Source organism: Cupressus sempervirens, chromosome 1, assembly GCF_028749045.1.
Source record: "Cupressus sempervirens isolate cs-2001-9-10 chromosome 1, ASM2874904v1, whole genome shotgun sequence".
Classification (NCBI taxonomy): Eukaryota; Viridiplantae; Streptophyta; class Pinopsida; order Cupressales; family Cupressaceae; genus Cupressus; species Cupressus sempervirens.
This window is the reverse complement of record NC_143118.1, coordinates 204,985,196-204,998,148: the sequence shown is the minus strand read 5'-3', so window position 1 is coordinate 204,998,148 and position 12,953 is coordinate 204,985,196. Positions and strand designations below refer to the sequence as shown.

At 34.4% G+C, this 12,953-nt stretch overlaps 1 protein-coding gene across 1 annotated transcript; it reads right to left on the bottom strand.

Annotated features, from left to right (window-relative positions):
- Positions 1-1,526: 1,526 nt before the first annotated feature.
- LOC149576839 (putative LRR receptor-like serine/threonine-protein kinase At1g67720) lies at positions 1,527-12,693 on the bottom strand. The gene is made up of 15 exons (XM_089820390.1): positions 12,559-12,693; positions 12,386-12,464; positions 10,733-11,285; positions 6,525-7,021; positions 6,190-6,313; positions 6,023-6,091; positions 5,843-5,914; positions 5,672-5,740; positions 3,879-4,021; positions 3,530-3,747; positions 3,304-3,430; positions 2,686-2,754; positions 2,355-2,541; positions 2,094-2,226; positions 1,527-2,011 (listed from the first exon to the last, which is right to left on the bottom strand). The coding sequence occupies exons 1-15, from the start codon at positions 12,604-12,606 to the stop codon at positions 1,706-1,708; spliced, it is 2,694 nt and encodes an 897-aa protein (XP_089676516.1). The 5' UTR covers positions 12,607-12,693; the 3' UTR covers positions 1,527-1,705.
- Positions 12,694-12,953: the final 260 nt, after the last annotated feature.

The following is a 12,953-nucleotide window of genomic DNA, read 5'->3' as shown; positions in this document are numbered from 1 at the left end:
ATCCTTTCAAGTGAGGTTGAATATCACCTATACTACTATCTACCACGTAGATACAAATACAAAACTATAGGAGATAGAGAGCTGCAGCCTTGAGGATTTCAGTAAGAGAAGGCCACTTGTATAGCCATGAAATGGGAAAAAAAAAGTTGATTGATTAATTGATGATTGATAATACAAAGAGTATAACAATCTTCTTATATGGAATGGCTTAAACATTATATACTAAGTCTTGAATAGAGAGAATTGAATAAAATGTGTGTCCCTCAACTATTCAAATGCATATAAAATATGAAATTACAACTAATATAATATACCTAAATATAAATTAAGTTACAGTGAATAATATTTACTTTAACATCTATAACCTAAATTAGCTCACTGCAACAAGTATGGTCCCAAAATCTCATATTCAAAATCTATTGTTAAGTTCCTTACCTCTACACACCTTTTCATTAGATGCTTGGATCATTTATGTCTTTAAGTAGTAGTTTGAAAAATAACCTTGGAGATGAATTAGGTATCTTTACCTTTACATTATGCCCGTGTCAAAAAGAAGTAGGGTAGCCATAGATGGATGTGGATGTCTGACTTGAGAAAAATATATATTTTCAAATTAGATTTTTTTCTATATTAAATCTAAAGTAGTACAAGATGATGGTAGGATTCTATGAGGGCATATGTAAAGGGATGTACACCCATTAAAGCAATGCATTGCTCTTACCCTTTTGAGATGATCATTAATTGATAAATTTTATAGGTACATATTATATGAGCTTATTAATGCAATAAGATACAACTTGACAATAGTTATGGAGCATGATATTGTGAAGCGGTCAAACAAATTATTCTTGATAAAATTTATCAATATTTCAATATAATCTCTCTTTAAACTTTAAATTGTAGACAATAAAATAAAGAGTTTTGTCATATTTTGTGTTTGTAAAAAAGTTCTTCAATTTAAAAAGCGGCATGGTTTCATACATATATATTTTTTAGAGGAGCATGTGGTAAGAGTTGTAACCATTAAAATATACAAAATATGAACAATTATTAAATTTCATATCATTCTTCATTAAATGACCAATATTTAATCACTTAACTAAAAACATGTTTTACATCTAAATATAATTTATAAGAAAAAATTCTACTTACTTTTCTATGAGCTTTCTTAAAATATAAAAGAAACATATGTAATAAATAAATAAATAATCACAATTAGCTTGTTCAAAATTAGTTATAACAAACCAAAAAATTATTGTCACTTATATATTAATCTAGATCTTGAAAATTTGTATTTAAGTCTAATTTTTTAATTATAAAATTTTAAAAAATTATGGTCTGTAACATAATTTATTAAGATTTTTATTAAAAAAAATTCAATACGATAACAAAATACTAAAGGAAAAAAACTTCAAAATATTATATAATTTAATTTTTACTACTGGATGATTCTGAACAACCTTTGCCTTCTGCGTATAGACATAATTAAGCAAAGACATCCTTTCATCCTAATTAAGCAAGAACTAACTTAAAATGGAATAAATTAAAACATGTCACAAGGTGCTTAACATCGTTAAGCTTGTGAAGATGAATATTGAAAACATAAACAATGGTACACCTCGAACCATTGAATCTCCCCAACAACAAACAATGGTATTCATTGAGCCATCAAGCGACCTCATGAATGGTGCAGTGACTAATTGTGTCATCTGCCAACATACAGGAGGCTGCTACTAAAATCAGCTCTACTGAATTCCTCTGGAGGCAATGCATCCATGGGTTTTCCAGCATTCATGTCTTTAGGCTCCATATAAAGCTTGGCTGCTTTAAGCCCTTCCACAACCTCACTCATGGTGGGTCTCCTGGATCCTTCAGACTCCACACATTGAATTGCCAGATCAACAACATAATTGAAACATTCCATCTCATTTTCACTTAAAGACAACCTCTTATCTATGATGTCTGTGAGGCGACGAGAAGATGCTTGGTCTGCCTCTGCATGGAGCATTACCTATCATGAAAATACTCTTCATCAATCTTTCTGAATAGAAAATTCCAAATTGTTAAAGATGGTAATCAGAATTAAATCATACCCATTTCACAAAGTCTTCTTCCTCACTGTCAGCATTTTCGAGGATTGGTTTTCTCCCGCAGATCATCTCCAGCAAGACCACTCCAAAGCTAAAGACGTCAATTCTCTCTGTCAACTTGTTGGTCCTAAAATACCTACAATCAATTAACGCAAGTTACAATAATCCGTAAGTAAACAGCCCTTATATCAATTCAAATGTTTAAATATTTTATTTGCATTGCAACCCGAAACCAAGTAAATTTGCAGGGCATAAAATCTCTACTCTGGATCCATGTATCCCATTGTTCCTTTTACTTGGGTAGTCACATGAGATTTTGCATCTTGAAGAATTCTCGAAAGCCCAAAATCTGCAACTTTTGCCCTCATATTCCTGTCCAGGAGAATGTTTGAACTCTTCACATCTCTATGAATGATTCTCGGTGTGGCCCTCCAATGCAGGTATTCCAATCCTTCAAATAAAACAGTTTCAGACGAGGAGGGTTTCGCAAGAAGAAAAGAGAGAGAATCCCTTTATTAATTCTTGGGGTTTTTTAAAGAAGAAAACAGACAAAAACTCTTATTTAATTCTGTTGAACAAGGTAGAAATGAAGTACCTTCTGCTGCATCTAGGGCTACTCGAATCCTAGCTTTCCAATCAAGGGTACATGGGTTTGCCAAAGAACCTGTCAAAAAGACAAATTGAGATCCATATGAATTAATTCATCTCCCTTTTATATGTTGAATACTTAATCTTGAAAGTTAATTATGCGGAGCATTTGGACTCGTTAACTAATCTTGCATCATCAAAACAAAAATCCACTTTTTATATTTAAGATTTTCAGTTCTAGTGTAGGTTGAAGTTTCAAGAATATATTTTGTAGTGAAAAAAAAAAAAAAATTTCTCATCAATATTTGGCTTCCATTTTAAGAATCAGCAACCAATAGCAATAAATACTATAGAATAATCAAAGATATCAGACTTCAAATAAGAAGCGAAGGCATGGAGATTTGAAGGGTTGTAGGCATGAAGTGAATAGAAACATTGTAAAATTTCTGAGTTTTGTCTTTTCTTACAACCTTTATATATATATATACTTAAAAATTTATTTGTTTGTTTATTTTTCCTTTCTTTTTCCTTTTCTTGAAGAATTTTTTGTTTCAAATGTGTTTATGTAGATGGGCTGTAAGATTGAATAGTTTGACCCCAATCTTGACTGCAGCAGTCAACCTACCATGGAGGTGATCTGCGAGGGATTTTCCACCCATGTACTCGTAAACAAGCATAAGCTTCTTCGAGGAGCCGCAGTATCCAAGCAAACGCACCAAGTTCTTGTGATTCAAGATTGAAAGAAGATCAACCTGCTTGCGGGGAAAAACAGCATAATATTTTAGCATTACATATAAAAGTTTGCAACTTCAATCAAAAAACAGATATGGTATGGCACATTTATGCAGTACCTCATTTTTGAACTCTCCTGGTCCTTGCTTCGATGTAGCTGAGAGTACTTTCACAGCGATTTCATTCCCATCCGGTAATTTACCATAGAAGACACTACCAAAACCTCCTTTGCCGATTTCGTTGGTGAAATTCTTCGTCGCTGCCTCAAGCTCCGCTATGCTAAATGAATTAGACCTTACAGGGTTTGGTGCCTTGGCCGCTAAATCTGCACTGGCATCTGACTTCCAAATTCCAATCAGAAAATGCCACAGCCAAAAGATAAAATTCTGAAGACGGCATCTTTAAGCAACATTTAGTTTCAATTGAACACTCGTTTATGGAGGAACAAGGTGAAATTGATAACCTCACCTTGTTTTGCAGAGTATCTTCTATGACAGACGAGCGTTGATATGAAAAGTAATAGAACAGAAAGGATGCCGCCAATGATTGATCCTATCATCACCCCTTCGTTTTTACCTTTGGGCCGGATAAGATATGGATTCTCAGAGGACCTGCAAATCATTATAAACTCCTTTTTCTTCTGAAATATTTCATGATTATCAACCTAATTGAATTGTTACATAGTCACAATCTGTACAAGAATGCGTCTCATGAGGGGTGCTCTGCAATTTTGGATGATTTCAAAACTTTGGCAGTCCGCTGCAAATGCTGAGCAGGCTGGTATTTTGAAAGCCAGTTTTTGGCTTTCTCATAAGACAAATGAATTAATTGCAGACCCCATCGACGATTGTTTTGGATAGGTTTATAACTTTCTTCTGAAATATTGCATGTTGGGCTTTGGAGAAAACTATTTTAAACAGTAAAATTCCCATGTACCTTGGCCTACAAGCAGGTCAAAACTGTCAGGGAACAGCATTTCTCTGTTAGAGTTCATTAGTTTCAGTTTTGTCTTCTTTTCTTAAAAATGTCTGATTGCAAAGAACAGAAGGGTCCAGGAAAATAATGTTAGGGCTCCTGAAGTTTTCCAATTCGCTAAAAGTAATGGGCAAAAAGTCATTAAGGACATTATGTTGATTAAGGTTCATGGTTATCAATTGAGGAATCCGGACAATCCCAATAATATGGTTCCTACTTATCATGTTCTGAGTTCAAAAGTGGAATGATGATATGGATTAGAATATATTATATGGTGTTACCAATGAGTGGTTTTAGCCTTTTCCATCACACGTGAAATTATGGAATTCCAACGCATTAGCCAGAGTTGTGCTGCAGAAGGCAACAAGACTCCCATTGAGAAGTCTTAATCTTGTTAATAAGCCTTTTAGATCGGAATCCATGGCATAACCCTAAGGCAAATAATGCTTGATACAGGTACAAGACCCCCAGATGGATTATTCAAAATGGTGCCATGTGTCAGCTGGGCCAGAGCAATCCTAACATAAACCAAAAATTGTGTCTAAACTGAGTTTGATTGCCTGGTGAATCAAGTAACACAAGCCGAGAGTTAAGCTGGTAAATGTAATAAATTAAACATCACAATATTATTCTATTTTTAATTGTGAAATAAAATAATGTAAGAATTCAAACCAATTTTTGGTAACTGATTTGGTGTGAACATCAGGATAGAATTCTAAGTGTGCTGCAACTGAACAAAACAAGACAACAATGTCTAAGCACATTTTGTCAGACATTCTGTAGGATAATACTGCACTTACAATATTGTGTTTCTAAACTTCATTTATGTTTTTCGATTACCTAAGAGTAGTGCTATTAGCATTGCTGCTCTAATCTATTTGTTTTGGGACAGCTCACCATTCAGACACATTGCTACAAAATAGTTCTAAATGTATCCACCAAACCCATTTTCTTACAGATTCTGTATAATGTCATGGACAAGAAACCGAGAATAAAACCAGTTTTTGCTGTAAATGCCAGAGAACCCCTTCATTAGTTTTAACAATTTTTGTTTTGCGAGTGACAGAATGTTTTAATTGTACACTTTTTTGGGAAATTTTGTCCCGATTGAAATGGAGGCAGGCTTTTGCGAAAAGGAAACATTTTGAGGGCACATTGTGAAGTATTTTCAGTAGCAGCAAGAAAAGAAATTTGCAGGATCGTAATACTACCTCTTTGGTTCACTGTTAATCAAAATGCATTCCTTAAAACTTTTCAATATAAAATTCAGACTAGACCCTAATTACCTGAAATCCAATTTACGATGCAAAAGACCATTAGGAATTAGTCCACTAAAATTGTTGTTCTGTATGTAGCTGTCAAAAAGAGAAAAAAACAGGCTTTAATACAAAATTACTTTCCAGTCAGATGCAAATTCTTTTCATGTCAAGCACACATATAAAGGAAGAGAAACTTACAGCTCGCTTAAGTTACGCAGTGTGGAGAGACAGGGTGGTATGGGGCCACTGAATCTGTTGTTTTGGAGATGTCTGAGAAACAAATTTTAAAACATTGTTTTTTTTTAGCAAAGAAAAAACACTGAGAAAGAGGTAAAAGTAATTTAGAAAACAAAGGTTATGTGTCTAGAATGATCTTACAGTTTCTCCAATCTGGTTAAATTGCACACATAGTTCAAAGACCCTGATAGATTCCTTCCAGACAAATCACTAATTTCATATAAAAGCAAATATATGTCAGCTCTTGGTAAAGTAATCAATTTGTTAAACTTAAATACATTTTAAAGTTGGAGAGCCGTTGAAAATACATTTCTGATATTCTAACTAGATTGTCTTTGGTGCACTTGATTCCATCCCACTCAATACCAAAGCAAGGATCCGATATCCAGTCCCTCATGTTAAATTCATTTTTCATACCCAGAAGTGCACTAACTGCAATCGACAACGTAAGGCAATTAGAGATTTCGGGCTTCCAACATCAATAAATTAAGAAAAAAATATTCAAAAAGAAAAGTTGTGACAAGCAACTGAAAGATTCATATACAACTGGTATGACTCTTTATAGTCTATCAATACAACTTGAGAGATTCATGTCACGTTATCAAGAGATCAATTATACAAGATAGAGATGCAATTGTCTTACCGTCATCTCCAAAAGTCTCAGGTTCTGTATCAATAACGTTATAACGCTCCAGAGCATTTATGAGAGGCCCACGGCTGGAATTCCCCTGCCCTTTTATTGAATCAAGAGATATGATTACTTCTCTTGCTTGTATACTTGTTAAAGTAACCTCTTTCTTAATTATGTAACTATCCACAGAGAAATTTACAGTGGCAATTGCAGTGCCATTTATTGTAACATTGAAAATCCTTGATTGAGAGGTGTTCACTCCTTCAATCTCTCCAAAATACAGGGCAATTAATGTCTTCGGCTTTACTTCTGTCGCATTTAGAAGCAACTGGCCGATGTTTTCTTTTGCAACTATTGCCGTTTGCATGACCTCACTAGGAGGGCGGTTGCTGCTACTATTGTCACTAGAAATCGCTGCTATAGTACTTCTATTTACAACAAGACTGCTGTTAAATATATCCCCTTTACTGTTGATTTGCCAGAAGCGATCGTAGTCATCCTGAGGATACCTGATTATGACATAATTTGTGTTTATATTTCAATCAAACAAAGTAATTTTTCTGAAAAATGTTAAAGACTACCTTTTCTAACATCTGAGGTTTTAAATCAGCTTAAATACCAGAACCAATTTGTGTGGTATGAGACGCCTGCAAGTGAGGTAAAACTTAAGTGAATTCAATAACAGAGACACCCCTTAGTCATGCCAAAGTAACTTATCCAAGGAACTTGTCACTTAAAACTTAGAAAGAAAATTAACTTATGTTTCCGTCAATAAAAATTCAGAAATTATATTAATAAGTAATTTAGTCTATCATGAAGCTTAATTTTGTGTTGTGCTATTGTAGGATTGCCTGATGGGAATTTATTTTACTCAACATTCTGTGTCCTTTTTCCTCACCCAACTTAAGCATTGATCCTCCTTTAAATTAAGATCCTTTTTTCGTTGATAAGAACAGCCTTGAATCTGGAATCTTGAAGAGGAATTCAAATGTTGGGTGTTATAAAATCTTTTGCTGATTTTCGAAACGGCACAAAACAGAAGCTCATTAATTTTCATAAATGCACAAAATAGATCAGAGGGCCTTCAACACTAAATATCTCATAGAATAGGCAACAGCAGTGTATAAATCATGATGATTTTATCAAGTGTCAATTACATTTATTTTGAGTTGAATTTGCTAATCATATTGGCTAGTAATGATCTACATAGCACTAATTACGTCTAAGGTTAAACATGTTTGTATCAAAATTGCTAATCATATTATTTCAGTGTTGGCTTACATAAATCTATTTCTTATGAATATTAAATTATTAACGATCCACCAAGCACTTATTGCATCTAAGGCTAAATGCATTTGAATCAGAATAGTGCTACTAGGATGAGTAACTTCATAAAGAGTCTCAATACTTCATTCTTGTAAAGTTTTCCCTCATAAATTTGAAATAAATAAATAATCTATATTTTATTGAAGCTGACTCAACACATAATGTCACCTCACTTTGTAACGTCATCCTCTTTGTAATTTCAAGGCACTAAAAGGTCAAGACAATGAAGGGTTTTCACTTTGTAACATCAAGAGTCAAGACAATTTTATATTATCTTCTAATTAGAATGCACAGTGATACTACAGATTGCTATCATTTGTTATAAGAGATCAATACTAAGGAATTTTATTATTGTCTGTCTATGTTACTGGATTTGCATGACCCACAAACTGTATTCGCGTTCGGATCTGCAAACTAGTATGTCTTGGGTCTGCATAGGGTCTGGAGTTGACCATGTCAGTCCATCCGGATCTGTAGACCATGAATCCAAGAGGACCTGCAAGGTCAAATCTAGATCCTGTGTGGGTCTAGGTTGGACCAGTCGAGGATCCCCGCAGACCCGAAGGTTGGACCAGTCGAGGATCCCCGCAGACCTGAGGGAATCCAACATGGATCTGGACTGATCCCCGAGGACCCATGGGGATAAACATGAGAAGTAGACCCAAAACTTGGAAAAGGTGATTTTTTAATGTGTTTTTGGCTGTAACCCTAAAACGGCCCTTATTTGGACTTCTCAAACACATTTCATCACTCATTTGCTCTCTCCATCTTGCGAGGTTGAAGATTGTATTCGAAGGAGATGGATTGTGGAGTGACAAATACCTTCCAAAAGGCAGATTTGAGTGTTGAAAGTATGGATTTCAACCATATTGTTTAGTTTTTTCATAGATTGTTTCAAGTTTTTGAAAGGTTCCAAAATAATTCTAAGTTTTTGTAGAAGTTTTGAAGGTTTTTTTTTTTTTCATTTTTGTTATAGATTTTAACAATGAGTAGTCAAAGCTCAGTGGGTGGGCAAGGATATCAATTATTTAAAATTGATAAAGGGTCTCCTTTATGTAGAAACTACAAAAATTTCTCAAGGTGTTGGAGGTGGGCAGTTTATTTGGAAATGTAATTTTTGCAATGTACAATATAGAAGCTCCAACTTGCAAGTCGAACTTCATTTTTTGGGACTTGAGGGTAAAGGGATTAATATGTGTGAAGGGTAAGATAAGAAAGGGTTGCCACTTGGCAATTAAAAACATTCATAAAAGAACAAGAAAATGCTGATAAATTATTTACAAAAGGGAAACAAGGTGCTTATTTTGGAAAACAAAAAACAATAACACCACCCACTCAACAAGCCTCTAGACATCCCTTCTTGCCTATGCCTTCTAGGGAGGATGATGATGTAGAAGAACCACAAATCACCACTTGCAAGAGAGGCCCATCAGATGAGACCTTCCAAAATGAGTTGAGAGATATTGTTGATGAAAAACTTGGACATTGCCTCTATGTGAATGGTGTTCCATTCAACTTAGTGAGATCACCTTATTGGAGGGAGATGGTGCAAGCAATAAATAATGTACCATGTGATTACTAAACCCCTAGATATGAAAAGGTGTGCATCACTTTATTGCATAATGAGAGAAAAAATGTAGAGGTCCAACTAAAACCAATAAGAGATTCTTGGCTTCAAATAGATGTCTATTGTCTCTGATGGATGGAAATATTGCAAAAACCATCCCTTGATCAATGTTATTATTGTGTCCCCAAAGGGGCAATGTTTTTTAAAGCATTTGACTATGAGGTGGAAGTAAAAGATGCAGAGTTTATTGCTTGAATTCTCATTGATTCCATAGAGGCACTGGGTAGTGATAATGTTGTCCAATTAATTAAGGACAATGCAAAAGTTTGCAGGGTTGCAGGTGTTTTGGTAGAGGTTACATATGATCACATCTTGTGGACATCATGCACCGTCCATTCCCTCAATTTGGTGATGCAAGGCAATTGGCACCCAAATAAGATAGGTGAAGAAAATATGAGGGTGAGGAGATTCAAATGTTTCTGACAAACCAATTTTCATAACTTTCTCCAAATTGAAATTATTGAAGGTAAATTCTAAAATTTTGTTTATTTAGTTTCAATTTATATTTATTATTTTATATCAGATTTTGCATAATTAAATGTGTTACTAACTTACAATTAACATGTTTTTAGGTAGCTGAAACCTATTTGACATCAGTTCTTCTGCTCTTTCATTAAATATAAGCAAAATATTTGTGGCCGGGCTTTTCTCCCTTAAGTTGGACGGTTTTCTAGGCTAATTCGTTGTGTCCATTGTCATATATGTTATTTCTACTTTGTCTCATTTCCGATCATAAAAACTAACATTAACTACTAATAGAAAGATACCAAGAATGTCTCCAGAAAGAATTAATTATCCTTTGAGAATATTTTAACAGAACAGGCTCAACTTTGATCTATAGAGAATGAGTAAGAATGGAGTATAATATTATTCTGTCTGGATTCAACTAAACAATCTGATGATTTTATTAAACAACGTCAGAGAATATCAGGGGATAATGGAAGCCAAATGTATATTGCTATATTGTATTCCTAACCCTATACTGTAAAGGTAGTTCCAATTATAACTTTTAACTGTGGATGTATTGTAATTTGGACCATATATGTGGCCATCTCCAATAGTGTAAGTTGAACTTAATCTAGCAACGAGGTAAGGAGTGCTTCCCAAAATCTCCTGGTATAAATCTTCAAGATGTAAGAGTTTATTGGACTTGGAAAGCCTTGAGTCCTGACTGATTGTATAACTTTAAAATCAAGAGCACTGCTTTTCATCGGCTTAATTGTATCTCTACAATGTACAAAAAGAAACTTCTGTAAAGAAAACATACCTGATAAGGGATTTCCCACCCAAATCATATCTTGATATACAATTCAGCATCAGTCCCTTGCCTTGCAGTGCATACATGCCAATGGAAAGCTTTCTTAACTGAATTGCAGATACAAAAGGATCATTACCATCCAATATGCGAATAAGGCAAACATATAGTGTTTTATCGGAACCAGAAGTCAAAATCTTTTCAGTATCCCATTTTTGGGATCCTGTGACTGCAATATTCTCCATCTGTCTATAGAGCATACCCTGCGTCTCCACAGAGACATTGAAGCTTGGAGGACTTCTTTTTCCATCGTAATTACCATAATGAAACCACAGCCTTAACAAATAGGGCATTTCAGGATCCACAGGCAAGCTATAGCAAGATTTATTATAAGGCTTTGGAAAGAAACGTAGAGACTGCAAGTGAGAATCTAAATCTACACTAAAGTTGCTAACATTTGCCTTTCCACCAACAGCTATGTATTCATTGGAATCAATAATCCATTCCATCTTTGTCTCATTATCAGAGTAATTTCGCACGGCACCACAATCGAGATTCAGAAAGTCTGTCAACATAAGAATGAAACATGTTTCATTTTTACTTACACATTTTTTCAGTCTGTAATAATTTACTTCAAAAGCTTCAAATTAAGAAAATCAAACGACTTATTTTTTTCAAAGATTTGACAGCAATAACAACAATCTTATATACTTACAGGGTAAACATACATTGGAAGGATGACATAGTTATGTGCATTGCAATATTGTTATCAGTATTCAATTATGTAATTTTCAAGTTGAAATCATTGGTCCATATTTTATGAGTTGTCGTTAACAAGAGTCTATTTTTTATAAGAATGAATGGAATGTCTTAGTACATATTGCATTTGGATGATATCCACAGAGCTGGAGCATTAAGCCTTCCCAGTACGTCATCCATCCAAGTATTACTCCAACTCAAATGCACTTAATTATAAAACTTTCTTCAAAATTAAACCCCCTTAACTTGTAACTACAAATGAAAAACTTTTAACTAATGCTGTACCTTAGGGACCATTCATTATAGAGCCCCTTTAGCTCAGCATTTTAATTGAGACTGATATCAGATCTCAAAGCCAACTAAATGAGTCTGATAAAGAGAATTCCTTTAAAAAATGTTGGCAGAATTTTGTTTTATCAAGATTTTCACATGATTTCATCATCAGAATAAAACATGAGCAACACTTCATATCCTGATGATGGAAACTAGCCTCAAAAATAGTTTTTACAGAGTTTCTTTTACAGACATCTAGAAATTATTTTAGATCTTTGTGGGAATATTTCAGATAGAACATGATATAAAACAACTGTACCAACATACGTACATTTTTGTTCTTCCAGGAACATTTCGACCTTAAGACTGTTCATCTAATATCAGATTTAAAAGCCAATTCAATGTTTTATGGTAAGGACAATTCCCAAAACAAATGTCGTACAGATTATGTTTATTCAGAATTTCGCAGGAGGCTATCATCAGAATAAATAATGAATGACACTTCATGTACTGATGATGGAAACAAACCTGAAAAACAGTCTGTGCGTAGTATATTTCTAAAGGCATCAAAACGTTATTTTATTTGGGACCAAATATATTTTGTCATTCTTTTGAATCAAATAATTACCATACCTGTTTGAGCTGCGGCGGAGGAAAAGAACAAAGCGAGTACTATCCATCTAAACTTCTCCATCTGCTCGAACACAGAACCCTTACAAATAACCATTCTTTAAAATATCAAGCACATATAATACAATGGAGAGACCCATCCAAAGAAATATAATTGCTTGTAATAACGTTTCAACCTTCCTGGCATGTGCTTGGTAAATCACGACAATTATAGAGCAAACCATTAAAGATCATCCCTAGTCCACTCGTACTCCATATCCAACAGCAAATCTGCGTAACTTCGGGCGTTTGCATTGTCAAAGGCCGTGTCCAAAACGCCTGTGACAAGATCCGTGTTGACTGAGTTTCTGTGGTGACTTGAGAGTCCACCAAATTAAAACTTTCTACAGTACACCTGACTGGGAAAAACTTTGACTATTTAACACTTTTAGATTAGGAATGAAGTCTTAGTGTGTGATGCTTAAGCCGTTCGGGAAAAGAGGCCAAAAGACTTCGTCTCCAACTTGTTAACGTTGATTTAAGGTCTCTAATTCTAGGTTGGTCAAAAGATGGAAAAACTGCGCCGTTTAGT